The sequence below is a fragment of the Borostomias antarcticus genome (genome assembly GCF_949987555.1).
Source record: "Borostomias antarcticus genome assembly, chromosome: 16".
Lineage (NCBI taxonomy): Eukaryota > Metazoa > Chordata > Actinopteri > Stomiiformes > Stomiidae > Borostomias > Borostomias antarcticus.
This window is the reverse complement of record NC_140249.1, coordinates 10,744,529-10,767,529: the sequence shown is the minus strand read 5'-3', so window position 1 is coordinate 10,767,529 and position 23,001 is coordinate 10,744,529. Positions and strand designations below refer to the sequence as shown.

Below are 23,001 nucleotides of genomic sequence, written 5' to 3'. Positions count from 1 at the left end.
CCTCGGCCGACTCCAACACCTTCCACCAGTACCGCTCGGCAGACTCCAGCATGTCTGTGGCGGACAGCGAGGCCTACTTCTCGGCAGCCGAGGACTTTGAGCCCATCAGCAGCGCAGACGAGGGTCCGGGGACGTACCCAGGGAGGAAGAAGAAGAGGAGGCAGCAGATGCAGCAGCCCCAGCAGCAGCAGACGTATCCCATGGAGACCTACAGGTGGGTTGGTGGGCGGCGGCACCCGCGCTCTGGGAACGGATGAGAGGAGTTGCACAACGACTCCATTTACCCTTCCTCTTATCCCACTGAGGGGGATTGTTCGCGGCAGGTCAATAAGCTGCGCTTTGTTCATCTCATGTATGACTGTACTGTAAGTACTGTGAATGATGCGTCTCTTGTGAGTCATGAGGCACACAAAGTGCTTTGAAGAACAGTTATGCTAATTAATCACATTATAAACAGATTGAATCTAAAGCAAAATATTCCTTTTGTTCTAATTCCCAGCCGCAGCTCCATCTACCACAGCGTGGAGGGGCCTCTCACCTACGTGCTGAATGGCGAGCTCATCACAGAGCCACGCCCACTCCCCCTGCCCCCCGTCCAGCCCCCGCTGCCCTCCCAGCCTATCCCCAGCCACACCTCGCAGGCCTCCTTCGTCTCAGCGCTGGCCATGGAGGAGGAGGGCGCAGCGGAGGCGGAGAAGGCCCCCCAGCCCGGCCTGGTGACCAGGCAGCCCCATGTCATGGCCTGCTACCAGAGCTACCTGGCCCACTACCAGGTACGGCTCGGACTAATATTAAAGCCGCAGCATTTAAGATTTCCCTAAGTCTTTAAACATTTACTTATTGCTATAGCATATAGTATATAGCAATATACTGTATATTTGTCAGGTACATTTTCATTGTATACCTTTCATTACATGTGTCATACCCTGACGTATATCAATGTGAATGATGAAAGCAACATATCAACATCATCCCTCATTTTATACTTATATTTATGCATACAGACCTTTATTTGGGATTATCTTACAATTTCCAGGTGTCCAATTGGTCTGTAAAGCAGCCAACCAATAAAAGGACCTCCAAGTCCTCTTTGCACCGCCCCCTGGACTTGGAAACGCCGACCAGTGAAGAGAGCTCTGGCTGCTTTGACCAGCTTTCCATTCCGAGCTTTAAGGTATGTGGTAGTTCTTCCAAATCACTGTTTTGTTGAGTGCCATGCGGTCTTCTTTTAATTACCTTTTGTCACGTTCTCTGGTGCACATGCACATACTGTTTTCCTAATGCAAGTGCTTCACATTTTTAAATGTAGTGGCAATTGTCTTACATTATTGACTGGAAGCTCATGAATGGACTGTTCTTATTCTAAAGTGATCATCCATTTATCTCTCTCCACAGGTGGTGAAACAAGGTCTCTCTGCCAGCTCCCTATTGGACAGAGGAATTCAGCTCATGGGAGATATTAACAGGTATTTTAACAGTAGTTTCAATAGTTTCATTCAACCTCAGTTTTTGTTTCTCCATTTAATAAGTTCAATCCTTAAAGCAATACATAGCGTTTTCTCGGAACTGCGCCCACACCAGGCCCCCAGGATTCCAAATCTAAAATGAAGCCCTATTGAACCGTGCCATCTTTGAAAAAAACGCGTCACTCATACCTTTGACCTGCACAGTCAAAGGTATCAATGACGAGTTCTTGTTGTCCACGAACAGATTGCTCTCCTCGCTCTGAGTTAGCGATGAAAAGCGGCTTGCTGATTAATCTACTTTCGTGAAATATATCCGTTGGAAAACATATTTTTTATCCAGGCATCTTAGTTTTAACAGTATAATTGTGACTGATGTTTTGTTTGCTAATAGGTGGTATTCATTCTGTTTCGAGCTCGGCGGGTTAGCCATGAACTTCATGCCGCAACGAGAGATCCCGTCTCTGGGTGGACAGCTGTTCAACTCGCCTGGGACCAGGTCCCCTGGAGCTATTTCGCCTGGCTGTCCATCGCGTTGTTGTGAACATAATGAATACCACCTACTAGCAAACAAAACATGTTCAGTCACAATTGTACTGTTAAAACTAAGATGCCTGGATAAAAAAAAAAAATTTTTCCAACGGATATATTGGACGAAAGTAGATTAATAAGCAAGCCGCCTTTCATCGCTAACTCAGTGTGTGTGTGTGTGTGGCCTTAACATGTGTGTTTGTTTGGAACTTCTAAGAGCATTTTTGTGTGTGCATTGCTATGTATCCATGCTCTTTGGATCTCTTGTAATAGCACCCCGTACACCCCCCTGGATAAGAAGGCTATGGAGAACACAGACGAGGACACCACCACCGAGGACTGGACCCTGGAGCAGCCTCTGGCCCAGACCAGGACCACTGCCATCGTAGAGGTCAAGGGGGCCATCAATGTGGTCCTCACTCCACTGGTGGCTGAAGCTCTGGACAGGTTAGCTGACTGCCCTGTCTTCACCAGCCATACCCACCTGTTCTATATATTTGGGTTACTTTGTTGCCTTTGATGCTGCAACAGTGAAACATTTCCCTCAGGGATCAATAAATTACAAGACTACTACTATCACTATCACTTCTACTACTACCACTACTACTACTACTACTACTACAGGGGTGGCCAACCAGTCAGAGACTAAGAGCCACAAAAATTACTGTGGTACCACCCAGAGCCACACCATATATACCAGCGTTTCACAACCTTTTTTTCAGTCACCGCACCCTTCATAAGTACTTAAAATCCCAAGGCACCCCAGTCTAAAATAAGAAGAAAAACATTATTGTTGGGTTAGGCTGGACTGGGCTGGGTTAGGCTGGGCTGGACTGGGTTAGACTGGACTGGGCTGGGTTAGGCTGAACTGGGCTGGGTTAGGCTGGGCTGGACTGGGCTGGGTTAGGCTGGGCTGGACTGGGTTAGGCTGAACTGGGCTGGGTTAGGCTGGGCTGGACTGGACTGGGCTGGGTTAGGCTGGGCTGGACTGGGTTAGGCTGGGCTGGACTGGACTGGACTGGGCTGGGCTGGGTTAGGCTGGGCTGGACTGGGTTAGGCTGGGCTGGGCTGGGTTGGGCTGGACTGGACTGGGCTCGAGATTTGAGGCTTTGAAATGTACCAATGATGTCTGGCATATCAGACAGAATGGCTTACCATTACGTTCTATGAAGAAAAAAATACTCTTCCCACTCGGGTAAAAAATGTCCTGTGTTCGTCTTCATATTTTCTTTTAGCTTTTCTTTTCTTTCGCATTTCTTTCCAGCCATTCTTTGGTTGTGTACAGTAGCCTAGGCTACGTTAGCTTTTGTCGTAAAAGAGAATGACCCATGCAAAGCAAATTATTTTGTTTACAATAGGTGCGTTTACATGACAAATATTTTTCAATCTGGTTGATTTCAAGCTGATTTCAGCTTGAGCGTATACATGGGATACAAAGTAAACTGGTTGGATGTTTACATGCGACAACGAAACAAATGTTTCGAACGCGCACGCAGCCGTGAGTGATTGCGTTACGATGGTTACAAACAGCTGACTTCGGAACTGTCGAGCATGCCTTGATTAGTCAAGTCTTGAGCATGCGCAAAATGAACGCAGAACACAGCATCAATCCGTTTCAAGGTAGTATACATGACGGACCGGTTTCGAAAAGGTTTAAACTACCTCCTTGAAAGCGATTGGAATTTCAATCGGGTTGGGGCATTTCAGTTGGATTGAGGTGTTTATATGACATATTTTCAATCGGTTTGGTCTTCCAAACCTATCTGAAACCGATTCAAACTGTCCATGTAAACGCACCTAATAATTTTTTTACCAAGGTGATTTGCTACCTATATGATTGGTTTGAAGTGGTTCTCACGCGACTTCCTCACTAGCGAAACGAATCATGATTTTATGACAAATCTGCAATAAACTAAAATGGGCGGGAAGAAATGCACAGCGAAACTAGAGAGAGAGAAACGTTCTTATGGAATGAATGAATTTATTTTTTAATGAAAGGATGGAAGAGCCGCAAGCCAACTTTTTGGGGGGGATGGATGGAGGAGCCACACATTGACGGGCAAAGAGCCGCATGCGGCTCGCGAGCCGCGGGTTGGCCACCCCTGTACTACTACTACTACTACTACAACTACCACTACTACCACCACTACTACTACCATTACTACTACCATTACTACTACCATTACTACTACCACTACAACTACCATTACTACCACTACTACTACTACTACTACTACCATTACTACTACCACTACTACCACCACTACTACTACCATTACTACTACCACTACAACTACCATTACCACCACTACCACTACTACTACTACCACTACTACCACCACTACTACTACCATTACTACTACCACTACAACTACCATTACCACCACTACCACTACTACTACTACTACTACTACAACTACCATTACCACCACTACCACTACTTCTCATACTACTACCACTACTACTACCACTACAACTACCATTACTACTACTACTACTACTACTACTACTACTACTACTACAACTACCATTACCACCACTACTACTACTACTACTACCACTACAACTACTACTACTACTACCACTACTACTACTACCACTACTACTACCACTACTACTACTACAACTACCATTACTACTATCACTACTACTACCACTACTACTACCACTACAACTACCATTACCACCACTACCACTACTACTACTACTACAACTACCATTACCACCACTACTACTACTACTACTACTACAACTACCATTACTACTACTACTACTACTACTACCACTACTACCAACTACTACTACTACTACTACTACTACCACTACAACTACCATTACCACCACTACTACTACTACTACTACTACTACCACTACAACTACTACTACTACTACTATTACTACTACCACTACTACTACTACTACTACTACTACTACTACAACTACCACCACTACTACTACCATTACTACTACCACTACAACTACCATTACCACCACTACTACTACTACTACTACTACCACTACTACTACCACTACAACTACCATTACCACTACTTCTACTACCACTACTACTACTACTACCACTACTACTACTACTACTACTACTACTACTACTACAACTACTACTACTACTACTATTATTACTACTACCACTACTACTACTACTAATAATACTACTACTACTACTACTACCACTACAACAACTACTACTACTACTACTACTACCACTACTACTACCACTACTACCACTACTACTACTACAACTACCATTACTACCACCACTACTACTACCATTACTACTACCACTACAACTACCATTACCACCACTACCACTACCACTACTACTACTACAACTACCATTACCACCACTGCCACTACTACTACTACTACCACTACTACTACTACTACAACTACCATTACTACCACTACTACTACTACTACTACTACTACCACTACAACTACCATTACCACCACTCCTACCACTACTACTACTATTACTACTATTACTACTACTACTACTACTATTACGTATATTGCTACTACTACTACTATTACTACTATTACTACTACTACTACTACTACTACTATTACTACTATTATTACTACTACTACTACTACTACTACTTCTATCACAACCACTACCATTACTACTACCATTACCACTACTACTACTACTACTACTACTACTACCACTACTACTATTACTACCACTACTACTACCACTACTACTACTACTACTTATTAAATTATTGGGTTTTATTATTACATAAACGGGGGGACCTACACATTATTAGGCAGGTGGTTTTAATGTTGAGGCTGATCGGTGTATAGCACCCTTGTATTGTATATCATAGGTAAAATATTATAGCTACAAACTTGCATCCTGATGGACTCCGCTGTAATACCTTGACTACTGCACTCCACATATCATAGGGTCATACACAATAAGTATTATATATTGCACAGTAACACATCCCTGATTTTGTTTTCAGATATATTGAATCCATGGTCCACTTTGTTAGTATCCGCCACCCTGCGTCTATCTTGGATGACCTGCATGGAAAGGTCCTCAACGAGGCCTACCAGATCAGCAAGTCCACTGTGACCGAGTCTGTAAGTCCACCTCTACAATGAACACATTTAATGAATGTAAAAAAAGTGAGTGCAATGCAGCCTTGCTTCCATTCTATGAACGCTGGTGGATATTAAGCATCTGGAATACCAGATTACAGGCAGGACAATTTGTAGTCCATGCCAAAAAGATGTCACTGTAAAAAACAGTCATTCTTTCAATATTCTTCTGCTTGAATCAAATACCTCCACACAATCTTTGTAGAGCACAGCGAAGCAGGAGCACAAGCTGTCCAAGACGGAGGGCACGACCCCTGGATCCCTCAACATTCCCCATGGCCAAACAGACCCATCCGTCAAGCCACCAGACAATGTGAAAATCAAGGGCCTACAAGCCAACGTCTCTATCCCCAAGGTACAGTTAGGATTATGTTATAGTATGTTGGAACACATTGAACTATCCTCAAAGAGTACTAGAATACAATCCCTCAATACTGTGAGAGACATCCTAGCCCAAGATTTGAGTCTCTAAATATTTATTTAAATATACATCAATGTGCCACCACTTACACTGCGCTTCACTTTAAGAGATACGGTATTGATTTGATGGTAACTCTTAAGGTAACTAGATAATTCACACAAATACCGTTGCTTTACTCCTGAAAACTTTGTGTGTGCGTGTGTGTGTGTGTGTGTGTGTGCGCGCACGTTTGTGTGTGTGCGCGCACGTTTGTGTGTGTGCTGTGTGTGAGTGTGCTGTGTGTGAGTGGAGTATAAAGTGCAGCTGAACTAAGCCAGACTCTTCCCGCCCCGCCAGGTGAACCTGTGTCTGCTCCAGGCCTCTGTGGAGGAGGGCTCTCCCTCCAGCTCCAATAAGAGCGTCACTCATGTCTCTCTAGTGGCTCTGTGCTTCGACAGGATCGCCACCCAGTTCCGCATGAACAGGTAACACCATTACTTCCTGTGAGGCTTCATATCAAATGGGGCATAATGGTTGTGCAGGGGAAAAGGTAATTTCCCTGAGTGAACAAAAAGTCAAGCAACCTGTTTGATCGATGCACCTTTAGCCCACATAAATAATCCTAACTCTAACCCCAACCATTTACTTTTCATGCCTAAACTTTTAACTATTAGCGAGTGAGGTGGGTGGCAGGGTGGGGATCAAGTTCTGATGAATGACAGAAATAGCTCTGCTGCAGTTGACCGGACTCACTTCCTTTTCACTCATTGCAGTACTGTGTATTTCTGTGTATTTGATATTTCTGTGTATTTCATATATCTGTGTATTTGATATTCCTGTGTATTTGATATTCCTGTGTATTTGATATTTCTGTCTATTTGATATTTCTGTGTATTTGATATTCCTGTGTATCTGATATTTCTGTGTATTTGATATTTCTGTGTATTTGATATTTCTGTGTATTTGATATTCCTGTGTATTTGATATTTCTGTGTATTTGATATTTCTGTGTATCTGATATTTCTGTGTATCTGATATTTCTGTGTATTTTATATCCCTGTGTATTTGATATTCCTGTGTATCTGATATTTCTGTGTATTTTATATCCCTGTGTATGTGATATTTCTGTGTATTTGATATTCCTGTGTATTTGATGTTACACTTTAACAGCACACACAACCCCCTCTTTCTCCTGCCGTCTGCGCAGGGGCATAGTGGAGGAGAATCCCAACACCACAGAGCACGGTCGGCCCTCCGTCTCGTTTGAGAAGTTTGCGTCCGCCACAAAGATGCAGCCTCAGTCGTCCGGCTCGCTGCGCTCCAACGCTGGGATAGAGAAGGGCAAGGAGATCGCTGCCAGGCTCAACATCCACCGTATCCACAGCCAGCTGCGAGGCTTGGACTCCACAGGTTAGGCTGTTAGACTGGCTTCACAGAGTCTGCCTTCATCTCATGGGCCAGTTAAACAATTAAAATGTGGGGCTGCATTTTGTTAAAAGCAGAAGAGAAATCTGCAGAAGAGAAATCTTCAGTCTTGCATGAACTCCAGGTGTTTCTAGGTGTTTGTACACAGTATCCAAGATGAAGAGCTTAGCGTCCTCTACGACTTTACCTGGCTGGTATGCAAATTGCAGGGGATCTAATTTACCCTCTATAACACTGTTGTGGTTGATGTGCTAACTGTACAATACCTCCGAATACGGGATCCATTTTTGGCATCACTGGCAATCACAAAGTATCTTGCAAACTTGGAGTATGTGAACAAAATAAAATGTCCGTGCACTAGTGCTGGTATTATATATACAGTACTTACTAATGATAAAGTGGATACAATATTGTTATGCTGTTGTTAGAAACATATATCTAACAATCTGTTTTCTAACCCCGCTCATGGCGTCATCCAGACATAGGCACATGTGCCATCACGGCCATCCCTTTTGAGAAGTCCAAGGTGCTGTTCAGCCTGGAGGAGCTGGAAGAGTTCTCCCTGGTGGACGAGACGGAGGCCCAGGCCTCGGCCGCAGACCTGGCCCGCACCGCCTCGCTGGAGAAGTGGGGCTGGATCATGTTTGAGTGCGGCATTGAGAACCTTACTGTGAAAGGTAAGGTGGCTTTAATAAACTCTAGGATACAAGGATGTTTATCTGTGTACATGGATATTTACATACTGTAGGAGATACAGAACCATGTACAATAAAACGCTCCAAAAAATGCATTGCTGCACCCAACAGCACCTGAACCTCGGACGCTGAGATGAGAAGAGTCATAAATCTATACTCTCTGACTCTCAACTACTCCACCGACCGACCTGAGCTAGCTATTGCAACTTCATCTATCTTCCTTTATATTACTCTTGTATTACTTTGCAGTGGAAAACGTCTGAGGCGTTTTAATAGTATGGCAATAGGAATATGAGGTCCACAGGTTTTCTTCCAAAGATGAGAAATACTAATGTTATAAAGACCTTCATCACATCACATATTTAACATTCACTGTTGAGAATGGTCAAATTAAGAATGTTTTATGAGCATGAAAATAACTTTTTGAACGAGATCTCTCTTTTTTTGAGTGCCACCCATACCTCAAATAGTCAAATAAGCCATGTCAAAGATGATTTTCCATTTGATCCCATTTGAATTTGCATATTACAAGTCTGAATCGGGAGGGAAAAAACAAAAAGGAAAGTGTTTGTGTGTGCGTGCAGGAGGCCGTCAGTCAGGAGCAGTGCTGTACAGTGCATTTGGCGTGATGGGCCGTTCAGACGCTGGGATGAAGACGGGCATGTCCAAATCCAACGGCTCGTCAGGCTCCCAGACGGGCAGTGGCTACAGCACCGACGTATCCGACGACAACATCCCGCACGACCCAGCCAGCCCCTCTTCTGACGTCAACCCAAACTCTGATTCTGATGATCAGGTACTGCACCGTCTGGATTCCCAGAAGCACTGTGAAATAGTCCTGAAGTTGTTAATACTCTGGCCCAGAAAGCAAGAAAGGGAATATTGTTGAAGGGTAAATGATGATTTGGTATTTCTGGGGTATTCATCATATGGATGTTGTTGAGTAATGTTGTTGAATGTTGTGTGTTGAATGGATGCAATTTTGCCAAGTGAAGACTTTCCATTTTGACCTTTGACCCTCTCAATTGCGTCCTGTAGGATGAAGGGGTGGAGTCTGACGACCTGAAGAAGGACCTCCCCCTTATGCCCCCTCCCCCAGACTCCAGCAGTATGAAGCTCACCATCAAGGAGATCTGGTTCAGCTTCGCTGCCCCCACCAACGTCCGCTCCCGTTCCCAAGCCATCTCCAGGTAAGCCTGATAATCATAAAGACCTACATACACAGACAGATCATCTGTGACCAACACAGTTCATCATTGTCAAGTTTTTTTTTTTAAAGTCACTCATTGCTCCTGATTTGTGATAGGGTGATAAGTGCAGGGATGTTTTACCAAGAGCTGTACGTAACTGAAAGCAGACCTTCAAACACAGCTCAACACATTCTGGGGCGGCTGTAGCTCAGTTGGTAGAGCGGGTCGTTCAATGATCGAAGGGTCAGTGGTTCGAATCCCAGCTCCGACTGTCCACATGTTGAAGTGTCCTTGAGCAAGACACCTAACCCCAAATTGCTCCCAATGAGCAGGTTAGCACCTTGCATGGCAGCTACCGCCATTGGTGTGAGAATGTGTGTGTGAATGGGTGAATGAGAGGCCATTGTAAAGCACTTTGAGCGCCGCTAAGGTGGAAAAGCGCTATATAAGTGCAGTCCATTTACCATTCTGTCCTTTTTGTGATGTGTTACTAGGCAGCTGAACCTCCTGAGCACGGCCACGCCTGCGATAGGAGCCTGGCTCGTCCCCATCGACCAGCTCAAGTCCTCCCTGCGCAAGCTGGACATGGAGGGCACGCTGCGAGTGTGTGCAGTCATGGGCTGCATCATGACAGAAGCACTGGAGGTCTGTCCTGCAGTTACACATACGCACACACACACACACTCACTCAGAAACACTCAATCGGTTATTAATGAATCAGCTAATTTCACTGTTTCAATATTTTTCTTACAACAGAAAAAGAGTATCCACATTCCTATTCGAAGCAAGTACAACAGGGTAACAAAACGAGCGCGTTACCTCCATGAGAACCCATCCTGTATGCTCTGCAACATCCTCTACCGATACCTACAGCAGGCTGACTACTCAGTCATAGAGGAGGCCACCATGGTGAGTCTCTGTGTGACTTCACTTACCCCAAATAAGTATATTTAGTAGGGCTGTCAATTTAACGCGTTAATTAGATTAATTAATTCTGCAAACATTAACATGTTAATAAAAAATAACGCAAATTAATCGCATTCATCGATTTCATCCAGCTGTAGGTGGCACAGTTGCCCCATCATTGCCTAATTTAACATTATTATAACATTATTATAAGTGATAAACTTATAATATAAACATAAGATAAGATAAACATCATTATAAGTGATAAACTTAATTTGGACCTGAATGACCCTGTAGGCTACGTCGTATGTCACACAAAAGCATCTTCGCTTTCAAACAAACTTATGGAGGCGGATAATCAGACTTTGCTTGGCCCTCTAAACGGAACATCTACCTTCAATTTACCTTTACCGTCTTTGAATTGAAATATCTTCATTTGGGGGCTTTTGCCAGCAAAAAAATGATATGCTATCAGTTTGTGATCAATTAGATTATTTAATTACAGATCATGCAATTAATTAGAATCTTTTATCGTTTGACAGACCTAGTATCTAAATTACTGTGTGTAGCCATGTGTAGCTTACGCAGAAACTTGAGGTGCAATTGGTTCTGTTTCCTGTCCAATCAGTGGAGTGCAACCCCTTCTTACAGTACTTTATATACCAATCAAGCTTTACAAACCGCAACTCCAAGTACTGACCTCAGGCATGGCTGACCTGCCTTCTCCTGCTTCTCTAGAACGATGGGCTGCCAGCCCTGGTGACCCTGAAGAAGGGTCTGGTGGCTCTGGCCAGGCAGTGGATGAAGTTTATCGTGGTGACCCAGGGTTTCAAGGCCATTGGTCTGATGAGACCCAACCAGCTGCCGAAGCCCAAAGAGCCCCAGCAGCAGAACCTGCCGGATCTGGGCCAGGGCCTGGACAACGGGGCCACCCTGCAGAGCGACACCAGTGCCGACGGCGCCGAATTTGAGTTTGACGGGGGTAGGTTTGTTGGTTTGGAGGTTGTTGGAGGCTTGTTGGTTTGGCTTGTTGGAGGTTTTAGCGGGGTTTCCACGTAGAGTCTATGGCGAAATTGCACATAAGATCTGTTAAAATCTCTTACCACACTAACACGCCCGAAAACACCCGAAAATGCACATCACACCACCATTAAAGAGGATATCAAACAGGGGATTTACGAGTTTGAGCTATAACAATCAAGGGTATATTTTTCTTGGTCTAGAATAGTCTAGCATAGTCTAGAATGTTGTGAGTAATGCAGTTGTCCAGCCATCCAACCAACGCCAACAGTCACCAAAAGCCTCCAGATCTGCCTATTACACTAGAACGCAGCTCTGAGCGCCAAAATGTAGCTCCAGCCATATCGATCCACCTCCGGGATCGAGCTTAGTTTTGACCGCAGCAGTGTAATTGCTAGGCACAAACGTAGGTCTTTTCAGGGAAAACGCCCAAAAACGCAGTAGTGTAATCCAGGCCTATGCTCCTTGGATCATCCTTGGATCATCCAGTGTCATGTTGTGATCTGTGACCGTCATGTTGTGACTGGCTCAGATATTCAGAGTATCTCTCAGCTTTCTGATCAATATACCATCAACCTTGCCAGACGAATACCGGACGATCCTTCCCATCCACTCTTCTCAGAGTTCCCCCTACTCCCCTCTGGACGCAGGTTTAGAATGCCCAAAACAAGGACAAAACCACCCAGCACTTCTTTTGTGCCAAGAAGCATTAAATTGTTGAACAGCTGTTGATGCCTGTTGCAGTGATGATGATGTTGATGCGATGATGTTGGTGAGGATGGTGATGACAATGATGGTGGTTGATGACATTGTGGTGTTGGTGATGGACGTACATTTTAATGTTTTCTGTATGCTTGACGTGCGCTAAACAAATTCCCCTCTGGGGCAATAAAGGTTTCAATTCAATTCTCCAGCCACAGTCAGTGAGCACACCATGCTGCTGGAGGGGGCGTCCAGTAAACCCCCACCGACGGGGGACAAATCTGGACCGGTCAGCGGGGTGGAGATCATGAGGAAGCTCTCCAAGTCCCACACACACAGTGAATCTGCTCTGAAGATAAAGGTGTGTGTATCTCTGTGTCTTGGTCTGTGTTGATGAGAACTGTGTGTGTCTCTCTTTTCCTTTGTGTAACTCAGTAGGATTCTTTATGCAGGACTCTTATGGGATATTTGTGTGTGTGTGTGTATGTGTGTGTATTCTTGTGAGTTGCAACTCAGATTGTACATATAAGTGCCACGGCCGGACCAGTATTGCTAAATCACAGTATTTCACATTTTTGAAGCCAACATGCTTTATGTATCTGTGTGTGTATGTCTGTGTGTGTCTGTGTGTGTATGTATATGTGTGTGTGTCTGTGTGTGTATGTCTACGTGTGTATCTGTGTGTGTATGTCTGTGTATCTGTGTTTGTATGTCTGTCTGTGTGTGTGTGTATCTGTGTGTGTATCTGTGTGTATGTCTGTGTGTGTATGTCTATGTGTATCTGTGTGTGTGTGTCTGTGTGTCTGTTTGCTTGCTCCTCCCAGGGCTCCCACCCCTACCAGTCTCTGAGCTACACCAGTGGGGACACGGCGGCCGACTCCCCGGCCCACGTCAGCCGCACGGGCATGCCTGCCAAGGACAGCCCTCGCAAGGAGAGCCTGCTCAGCTACCTGACCGGCAGCTTCCCCAGCCTACACAACCTGCTGGAGGGCACCCCGCAGAGGAACGAGCCCGCCGCTGCCAAGAGCAGCTCCCTCACTCGTACAGGTACACGAGTCCTCAGAACACACTCACGCACACGTTCACATAGTCTCACGAGTCCTCAGAACACACTCACGCACACGTTCACACAGTCTCACGAGTCCTCAGAACACACTCACGCACACGTTCACACAGTCTCACGAGTCCTCAGAACACACTCACGCACACGTTCACACAGTCTCACGAGTCCTCAGAACACACTCACGCACACGTTCACACAGTCTCACGAGTCCTCAGAACACACTCACGCACACGTTCACACAGTCTCACGAGTCCTCAGAACACACTCACGCACACGTTCACACAGTCTCACGAGTCCTCAGAACACACTCACGCACACGTTCACACAGTCTCACGAGTCCTCAGAACACACTCACGCACACGTTCACACAGTCTCACGAGTCCTCAGAACACACTCACGCACACGTTCACACAGTCTCACGAGTCCTCAGAACACACTCACGCACACGTTCACACAGTCTCACGAGTCCTCAGAACACACTCACGCACACGTTCACACAGTCTCACGAGTCCTCAGAACACACTCACGCACACGTTCACACAGTCTCACGAGTCCTCAGAACACACTCACGCACACGTTCACACAGTCTCACGAGTCCTCAGAACACACTCACGCACACGTTCACACAGTCTCACAAGTCCTCAGAACACACTCACGCACACGTTCACACAGTCTCACGAGTCCTCAGAACACACTCACGCACACGTTCACACAGTCTCACGAGTCCTCAGAACACACTCACGCACACGTTCACACAGTCTCACGAGTCCTCAGAACACACTCACGCACACGTTCACACAGTCTCACGAGTCCTCAGAACACACTCACGCACACGTTCACACAGTCTCACAAGTCCTCAGAACACACTCACGCACACGTTCACACAGTCTCACAATCCTGTGTCCCTGCACTATAACACTGCTGATACTGACAAAACGTGTTTGACAGACATGAATTGTTGAAATGGAATAAATCCCTCGCTAACAAATGTTTTCTGAAAACGGATACTTAAGTGTAGAAGATATCCAGCTGGTTGTTTCCTTCCCAGGGAAAACAGGCAGGCTTATACAGATGGCGCTCATGTAATTCTTTGCACCAGGAATGGCAGCAACGAAATACATGAGCTACTTTTTTACTCTGCGTTGCACACTAACTGCCAGGAGGCAACGTTGAGCACGCCTGGGAACTCCTATGTTCATAATGCTTAAAATGTCTAAAATGTAAATAGATTATTTCCCTAGCCACAACCATATAGTCTATAGACAACAAATGGGTGTAGACAACTGTATTGTCTTGGTTGTTTATAACTGCACTAAGATGCCCGCATGAACAACTGGGGGAAATATGTGTTTTGCTGCCTCTTGAGGTTTCAAGTGGCGGTGCTCCTGCCACGGCCGCTGGTGAAGATTTAAATGAGTATGAGTATGAGTATCTGTATGCGTTTTCCAGCTGATCTGTGAAATCTAGCGCCAGGTTGAATGTAAAGCCAGCATGGCCTCTGGACCTAGAATTGATTCTGTCTCTCTGACTGGTAGCATTAACATTTGGAAGCTTCTCCACGCATGCACTGCACATTTGTCTTTTCAGGCGTGAATGAAAGATTCAGCCAGACACAGGGCGAGCGGGTTTGTCCATACTAATGTGTTGTATCAAGTGACTCGACTGAAGGGAAACCAATAGATAAAGTAATTACTTACAGGGGTATGTCATCCATTCAATCCTATTTGAATCTCCCCAGTGCATGAAGCCAGATGTAGTGTAACTTGAATTGCCAAATCTTGCTGAAGTGAGTGGTTATGAGGGAATTTGACACAGGGATTTAGCTATGAATCATGGTCAAAGTAATTTGTCATAATCTGCCTAGAATTTTGGTCCAAATGTGGTAATGCCAGTCTGAATAATAGGATTTGCGCATGTTATTGGAAGGTGGAAGTGACCTTGGCATAAGATACCCATGAGTCATTTCTTTCCATATCAGCCATGAAAGAAAACAAAACTAATGACAGTTACTGGGCATTAATACAATTCTTATTTGGTCGTAAACAAGTTTCTTCATTTGCATACCAGGTGCCAGGTGTTCACAGGTATGCTATACAGTATACACTATGTGGACAAAAGTATTGACAAAGTTGTGAGCGTCCGGAGCATCCATTCTTCAGTAGCGCAAAGCTTCTGCGAGCGTCAGTAGCCATGGTTACCAAACTGTTAATCATATTGACTGGCAGTTCTCTTGACACGCCCACAAAACTCGTAGAGGGAGAAATGTGGGAATATTAAAAGCAGTATTATAGTACTTAAAAATGACTGAATAACAAAATTGATGGGCATATTCCGTTCTATGTCACCTAAAGATAACTGGCATGTGTCATGTTCAACCACTTTATTCCACCTTTAAAGTGTCAAACAGTCAATGTAGAGTGTCTGCCTCTTCTCCCCGTTCCCCATAGGGAACAGCATGGGCACAGACATGCTGACGGAACACCCTCTCCTGTCTGAGCCCTCCTCGGTCAGCTTCTATAACTGGATGTCCAACGCCGTGGGCAACAGGGGTGTGGGCGTCGCCCAAGAATCCCCTGTTAACAGATCCCAGCACAACAGCTTGCAGACAGGTGAGGGGAACATTGGGTCAAAGTCAATGTTGCATGGATGTTCCAACCTAACATATTGGTCCAGATTGTTGTCGTTGTCATTTAAACCACTGTTCAGTGTTATATAGGTTTAACCTATCACTCTATTGCTAAGAATACTTTGCCTGTTTCACGGTTCAGTTCTTTTTTATGGCAGACGGCTACACCTAACGGCAGGTTATATCACAGTGAACCCTTGTTTCTTTTTTCCTGTTCCCTCTCAGGTGGCACCTGTAACTTGCCCACCATCCCATCTGCGTCAGACTTCAACACGGTGCTGTCGAGCGACCAGAACACTCTGGACGGCACCCACTCCCAGCATTCCCAGCGCAGCACGAGTCAGGACGACATGGCCGACGTGGAGGAGGGCAACCAGTGTCACGCCGCCGTTCAGCTGGCAGACGCTCAGGTACACACGAGGAGAGACAAACGAGTGCATTGACCGGAATCCAATCATCGCTGATGGCAGCGTTAATCTCTGCCAGGCTTTGGGAAGTGTGTTTGATTTGCACAATAGGGCGTCCCAGATGGAGGGACTTGACATTTCAAATCAGCCATCTGACCTTCACTGACAGAATGACCGTCCAGGATTGGATGGGTCACACCGTGGGAAGGGTTTCCTAATAAAGTTTCTTAATAAAGTGTCAAATTCATATTTACTTTGATTGAATACTGTCCGTGTCCTCTGACTGTGTCTGTGTAGCCTCCACAGGACAATGGAAGTATTTTTTTTCCCCAAATTGGTTTATTCAAGGCAACTTTTCTGCCCCTAAGAGCTAAAATGTTCATTGACATTTTAGCTCATCCCCCATAGCAGTGTCTAATCCACTATAGTAGTGTTTGGCTTTTGATTCCAATTAAATTAAGTGAAGTGAATCCACCATTAGGGGGGGTTCTCATTATTTTAACGAGACATTTGCACAGCTTTTTTTTCATGCTTCCAATCCTTCCCTGTATGAACGATGTGCTTCTGCACTCAGCCTCGTATCCTAAGGCCTGCAAGTGTTCATGTTGAAATTCTCTAAATCTGAATGTCTTCCTCTCTATGCATTTTCTCTCTCTCTCTCTCTCTCTCTCTCTCTCTCGTCTCGTCTCTTTTCGTAATCCTCTTTCTCTTTCTTCCACTGCCGACTCTCCCCTATCTGCTTGTTCTTTCTCTGGGTGTTTTGATCCGTCTCCCCCTCCATGTCTCCTGCTGCCAGGTGGTGTTCAAGCCCCTGCTGAGTCACACAGGGATCCAGGCTCAGGACACCACTCCCCTCAGCTACAAGATGTACTTCGGAGAGCACCTCTCCTTCTCTGGCACCCTGGAGTGTCTCCGAGCAGACATTGTGGACTCAGACACATCCAAGGAGAGAAAGAACAAGCGCTCCAAAAGGTAATTGAAGAGTTTTGGGTATGAAGGAAAAGGTAGCAACAAAGGACCCAAGTAGTTGAGGGAAACATCACTGGAATAGATAGTGAACATTACCGACCCAGCAAAGCCCTTTAATTCAGTCATTCATTCTCTCCTCAGTAGACGTCACTACAGCAACCTCTCACATGAATGCCTTCATTTACATAAACATCTCACATGCTGGGGGCGAGTCTCTATGCTAGCTCAGTCAGTAGACCATGAACATACATTTCAGAGTTGTAGGTTCGAGCCCCAAATTGGCTAAGCATTTAATTGTACATGGTAGCCGTACAGAATCACATACATATGACATGTAATATGCAAGATTTATTTTTATTAACACTTTACAATAAGGGTACATTAATAACCATTGGTTAATGCATTATTAAGCATTAAGTAACAGTTAACTAATGTCTCTGTTAACCATTTACTAATGTTATTTATGTTAACTAAGGTTAACCCTAACCCTCACCTAACCCTAACCTTAACTAAGGTATTAATTAACATTAGTAACCTAACCTAATCCTAAATAAGCATTAGTTAAGTTAACTAATGTTTTTTGTGACCCTTATTGTAAAGTGTGACCAATAAAATAAAAATCCAGAATTGGCTTCTTTTACCTGAACAAAACTTCATTCACACACTCTGCTAAATTCTTCCTATTGTGTTCTGGATAATGGGGATGTCTTATAAGTTACTTAGTGGCCTCCAAGTGTGCTCTCACTAAATTGGATGTCTTATAGCACTCCACTATACACATGTAACCTATATTCATCTCTCAACTGGCCCACCCTGAACAACCAATAAAATTAAAAATCCATTGGCTCACATTTATATACAAATCCCTCATTGGCAAGACTCCTTCCCTTTACTTCAGCATGTTATTAAAATTCCCCACACCTTAGATCTAGTGCCTGTACATCTGACCATTAACCACTGTGTTTGGGAGGAATTATTTTCACTTCTCTGCAGAGTGGAGCACCATCCATAAGACTGGAACTAGACCCTTCATATCCATTGACGCTTTTAAACCCGTCTCCCTTGCCTCCTAACTGAGGCTCCTTCAATAGCTGGATTTTGCACACTTGTTGTGTTTCATTATTTTTATGCCGGCTATTTTGTTTTTGTACCAACTGTTTTTACCACGGTGCTCTAGCAAGGCGAAGCTGTCGTCTGTAGATAACATTTCAGTTCACTCGCTGACTCACTCACTCACACACTCACTCACTCACTCACTCACTCACTCACTCACTCACTCATTGACATATACGGAGTCGCTCACTCATGATATCACATTAGCGCAGGGGCAGTGCGCAGCACAGCCATCTCGGTCTCTCGTTCTCTCTCCCTCTCACACACACACACACACACACGCTTGCGGAGGGGGCGGGTCTGCGCGACAAATCCATTTGTTCAACTCCCACAGCCAGCCACGAGAGTACAAAACGGCTTTCCTAGATCAATCAATCTCGTATTAATAAAGATATCCTCTGGAAATTAAACCAGGCCAGGTCCAGCCTGGCTTATGTGCGTGGCTGGCTTGTTTCTGTGCAGGACTGGTAGGACGGAAGCTAGTCATGCCACTGAAATGGCTGTGAATTGAAATGACAATGTCTGATAAATAAAGATGGGTCTTGTCACCTCACACACATCAGTTCCAATGCTTCCAATGCAAATCCAGCACACCACATCAGCGGTGTTAGTCTTTTCTTTTGATGTTGAGGGACCACTGCCTCTTGTGGTAGCAACACAAAACTGCAGGTCAACAACGCCAAGACACCGGACAACCCGACATTGGCTCTTCTAGCTGCGCAGGCTTACAGCCAACGACACCCATGGGTGCGCTGGCTTACAGCCGCGCACAAAAAATGCTTTGAGTCATAATACCAGTACCTGACGCAGGCGTTCTCACATGTTATTTCTCGTATCATCATCTCTTAAACGGACCATTACCAGCCGTTCGTCTGACAATAGCCTAAGGCGGGTTGATAAGCATCGGTTTAAGTACCTGTCATTGTGCTTTACCATAGAGGACAGGCATACTGTATTCACACTTGGAGGAAAGGTGACTACTTGGGAGTGTATGTACAATGTCACTACGCGTTGTGTTTGGAAACTGTCTTAGCCACGAGAGTACAAAACTGCTTTCCTAGATCAATCAATCTTGTATTCACATGCCCCTGGGGTTATGGGGTCTTTCCTAGATCAATCAATCTTGTATTCACATGCGCCTGGGGTTATGGGGTATCATGAACACAACTGCTTTCCTTTATCAATCAGTCTTGTATTATTTGGTGGGTCACAGCTCAAAAAGGTTGAGAACCCCTGGCCTACGCTACAGCAGAAACCCGTTCTGTGCGCTACGGGATGCTACAGCATCGCCAAACGGAATACCACAACAACACATAAACGCCAATAGGCTATGTCATACACGTACGCTAATGCAAATAATCTAGTGTAACACTAGTCTCCAGTAACGTGTTCTCAGTGTCAACAATCTATGCATGACAAGCGGATCCATACAAATAACACTAAGGTCTCCATAGCAAATCTAATGTGGTTCCAAATTCTCTACAGCAGAGATGATAGCACATCTATTTTCCAAATAACCTCAACTGCATGCTCTAGGCCTATTTATATTCTCTGTGCATATCGATTTCGATGTTCTATGGACATCGTTGCCAGTCCATAATTAAGCTTGTCCTGTTTCATTGTACTGCGGAGATAATTTTTTATAAGTTTCACTTTCAACTTTTAGAGACTGAGTTCTCGTGTAGACTGCAAATGAACAACATTATTTTAACGAGTGTGCTTGGTCCTTCAATAGTCTCCTGTTTTTATATTTGCAGCCAGATAATTGTTTGTTTAGACATAGTAGGCTATTGCTTCTCTTCTTTGTTATCCTCAGTCATACTGTGGCTCGTGGGGGTGGAGGCGGGGCAGGGAGGTGATTGACACGTTCCCCAGCAATTGACGCACCCATTCTTATTCTTTTAAGTAATTTGGTAAACACAAGCCTACATGCTTGACACTTGTGGGAGAGGAAGAGAGAGACATAGAGCCAGAGTAAAACAGACTAACTAAAAGTGTTTTTTCTAAGTTTACATGTTACAAAATGTCAAAAAAAGAAATGTTAAGTTAGGGTAACATTTTAAGAAATTCCCTACATCATGCTCCTACTAGGCCTACTGTGGTAAGAACAAGACTGATTTAGGAAAGCAGTTTGTGTCATGATATACAGACAATCTGAAAAAAATAATGATGAAAAGACTCCCACATCTCCAGCATAGATGGTATAGATAATCACAGTAGCCAACCCTGGCTCAGCGTATGACTGGTCAGATAATCACAGTAGCCAACCCTGGCTCAGTGTATGACTGGTCAGATAATCACAGTAGCCAACCCTGGCTCAGCGTATGACTGGTCAGATAATAACAGTAGCCAACCCTCACTCAGTGTATGACTGGTCAGATAATCACAGTAGCCAACCCTGGCTCAGCGTATGACTGGTCAGATGATCACAGTAGCCAACCCTGGCTCAGCGTATGACTGGTCAGATAATCACAGTAGCCTATCCTGGCTCAGCGTATGACTGGTCAGATGATCACAGTAGCCAACCCTGGCTCAGCGTATGACTGGTCAGATAATCACAGTAGCCAACCCTGGCTCAGCGTATGACTGGTCAGATAATCACAGTAGCCAACCCTGGCTCAGCGTATGACTGGTCAGATAATCACAGTAGCCAACCCTGGCTCAGCGTATGACTGGTCAGATAATCACAGTAGCCTATCCTCACTCAGCGTATGACTGGTCAGATAATCACTGTAGCCTAACCTGGCTCAGCGTATGAATGGCTCCCTGCACCGTGGTCTATCCTGGCTCAGCGTATGAATGGCTCCCTGCACCGTGGTCTATCCTGGCTCAGCGTATGAATGGCTCCCTGCACCGTGGTCTATCCTGGCTCAGCGTATGAATGGCTCCCTGCACCGTGGTCTATCCTGGCTCAGCGTCTACCCTGGCTCAGCGTATGACTGGCTCCCCTCACCGTGGTCGATCCTGGCGCAGCGTATGAATGGCTCCCCTCACCGTGGTCTATCCTGGCGCAGCGTATGAATGGCTCCCCACACCGTGGTCTATCCTGGCTCAGCGTATGAATGGCTCCCTGCACCGTGGTCTATCCTGGCTCAGCGTATGAATGGCTCCCTGCACCGTGGTCTATCCTGGCTCAGCGTATGAATGGCTCCCCGCACCGTGGTCTACCTCGGCTCAGCGTATGAATGGCTCTCCACACCGTGATCTACCCTGGCTCAGTGTATGAATGGCTCCTCGCACCGTGATCTACCCTGGCTCAGCGTATGAATGGCTCTCCACACCGTGGTCTGTCCTGGCTCAGCGTATGAATGGCTCCCCACACCGTGGTCTACCCTGGCTCAGCGTATGAATGGCTCCCTGCACTGTGGTCTATCCTGGCTCAGCGTCTACCCTGGCTCAGCGTATGACTGGCTCTGTCAGGCCAAAATGTGTCCGGGGGACAAAATGTGTCCGGGTGACGTAATTGAGCTGGTTTATACAATTCAGTTGACTAAAGTGAGTAAAATGGCTGTATTTCTCTGCTAGCTATCTTGTTATTGATCTCAAATATTGGACGTTTCTAATGTATTTGTAATAAAATATGAAAATAAATCCTCGGACTAGCACGTCTTATTTAGCTAGCTAGTTTGAATATAACTGAATTTAAATACTACACTTATAAAGATAAAATTAGCTTGTTTGTTCAATCATGTTTTAACTAAGATATCTCTGAGAAAAATATTTTTTACAAGGACAGATTTATTTATAGTCAACAGCGACCGCAGGAGCTCCATTAGCAACTCGGGAATGCGAGGAATGCGATCGCGTCATGCGTTTCCACAGCAACGATAAGCAATTACGTCACCCGGACACATTTTGTCCCCCGGACAGATTTTGGCCTGACAGCTCCCCTCACCGTGGTCTATCCTGGCTCAGCGTATGAATGGCTCCCTGCACCGTGGTCTATCCTGGCTCAGCGTATGAATGGCTCCTCGCACCATGGTCTACCTTGGCTCAGCGTATGAATGGCTCTCCACACCGTGGTCTACCCTGGCTCAGTGTATGAATGGCTCCCCACACCGTGGTCTACCCTGGCTCAGCGTATGAATGGCTCCCTGCACCGTGGTCTATCCTGGCTCAGCGTATGAATGGCTCCCCTCACCGTGGTCTATCCTGGCGCAGCGTATGAATGGCTCCCCGCACCGTGGTCTATCCTGGCGCAGCGTATGAATGGCTCCCTGCACCGTGGTCTATCCTGGCTCAGCGTATGAATGGCTCCCTGCACTGTGGTCTATCCTGGCTCAGCGTATGAATGGCTCCCTGCACCGTGGTCTATCCTGGCTCAGCGTATGAATGGCTCCCTGCACCGTGGTCTATCCTGGCT

At 45.4% G+C, this 23,001-nt stretch overlaps 1 protein-coding gene across 1 annotated transcript in view; it reads left to right on the top strand.

Annotated features, from left to right (window-relative positions):
* kiaa1109 (KIAA1109) overlaps window positions 1-23,001 on the top strand; it is a 95,151-nt gene that overhangs the window by 32,135 nt on the left and 40,015 nt on the right. Inside the window, exons 28-47 of the mRNA XM_084451246.1 lie at window positions 1-214; window positions 500-773; window positions 1,037-1,174; window positions 1,396-1,466; window positions 2,268-2,441; window positions 5,984-6,104; window positions 6,328-6,477; window positions 6,880-7,007; window positions 7,730-7,932; window positions 8,427-8,624; window positions 9,227-9,438; window positions 9,681-9,832; window positions 10,327-10,477; window positions 10,589-10,741; window positions 11,477-11,720; window positions 12,673-12,821; window positions 13,285-13,507; window positions 15,971-16,132; window positions 16,375-16,559; window positions 17,353-17,528. The exon at window positions 1-214 is cut by the window's left edge and continues 281 nt beyond it. Of these exons, the coding sequence (XP_084307372.1) occupies window positions 1-214; window positions 500-773; window positions 1,037-1,174; window positions 1,396-1,466; window positions 2,268-2,441; window positions 5,984-6,104; window positions 6,328-6,477; window positions 6,880-7,007; window positions 7,730-7,932; window positions 8,427-8,624; window positions 9,227-9,438; window positions 9,681-9,832; window positions 10,327-10,477; window positions 10,589-10,741; window positions 11,477-11,720; window positions 12,673-12,821; window positions 13,285-13,507; window positions 15,971-16,132; window positions 16,375-16,559; window positions 17,353-17,528 (3,478 nt within the window). The remainder of the gene's footprint in view (window positions 215-499; window positions 774-1,036; window positions 1,175-1,395; window positions 1,467-2,267; window positions 2,442-5,983; window positions 6,105-6,327; window positions 6,478-6,879; window positions 7,008-7,729; window positions 7,933-8,426; window positions 8,625-9,226; window positions 9,439-9,680; window positions 9,833-10,326; window positions 10,478-10,588; window positions 10,742-11,476; window positions 11,721-12,672; window positions 12,822-13,284; window positions 13,508-15,970; window positions 16,133-16,374; window positions 16,560-17,352; window positions 17,529-23,001) is intronic.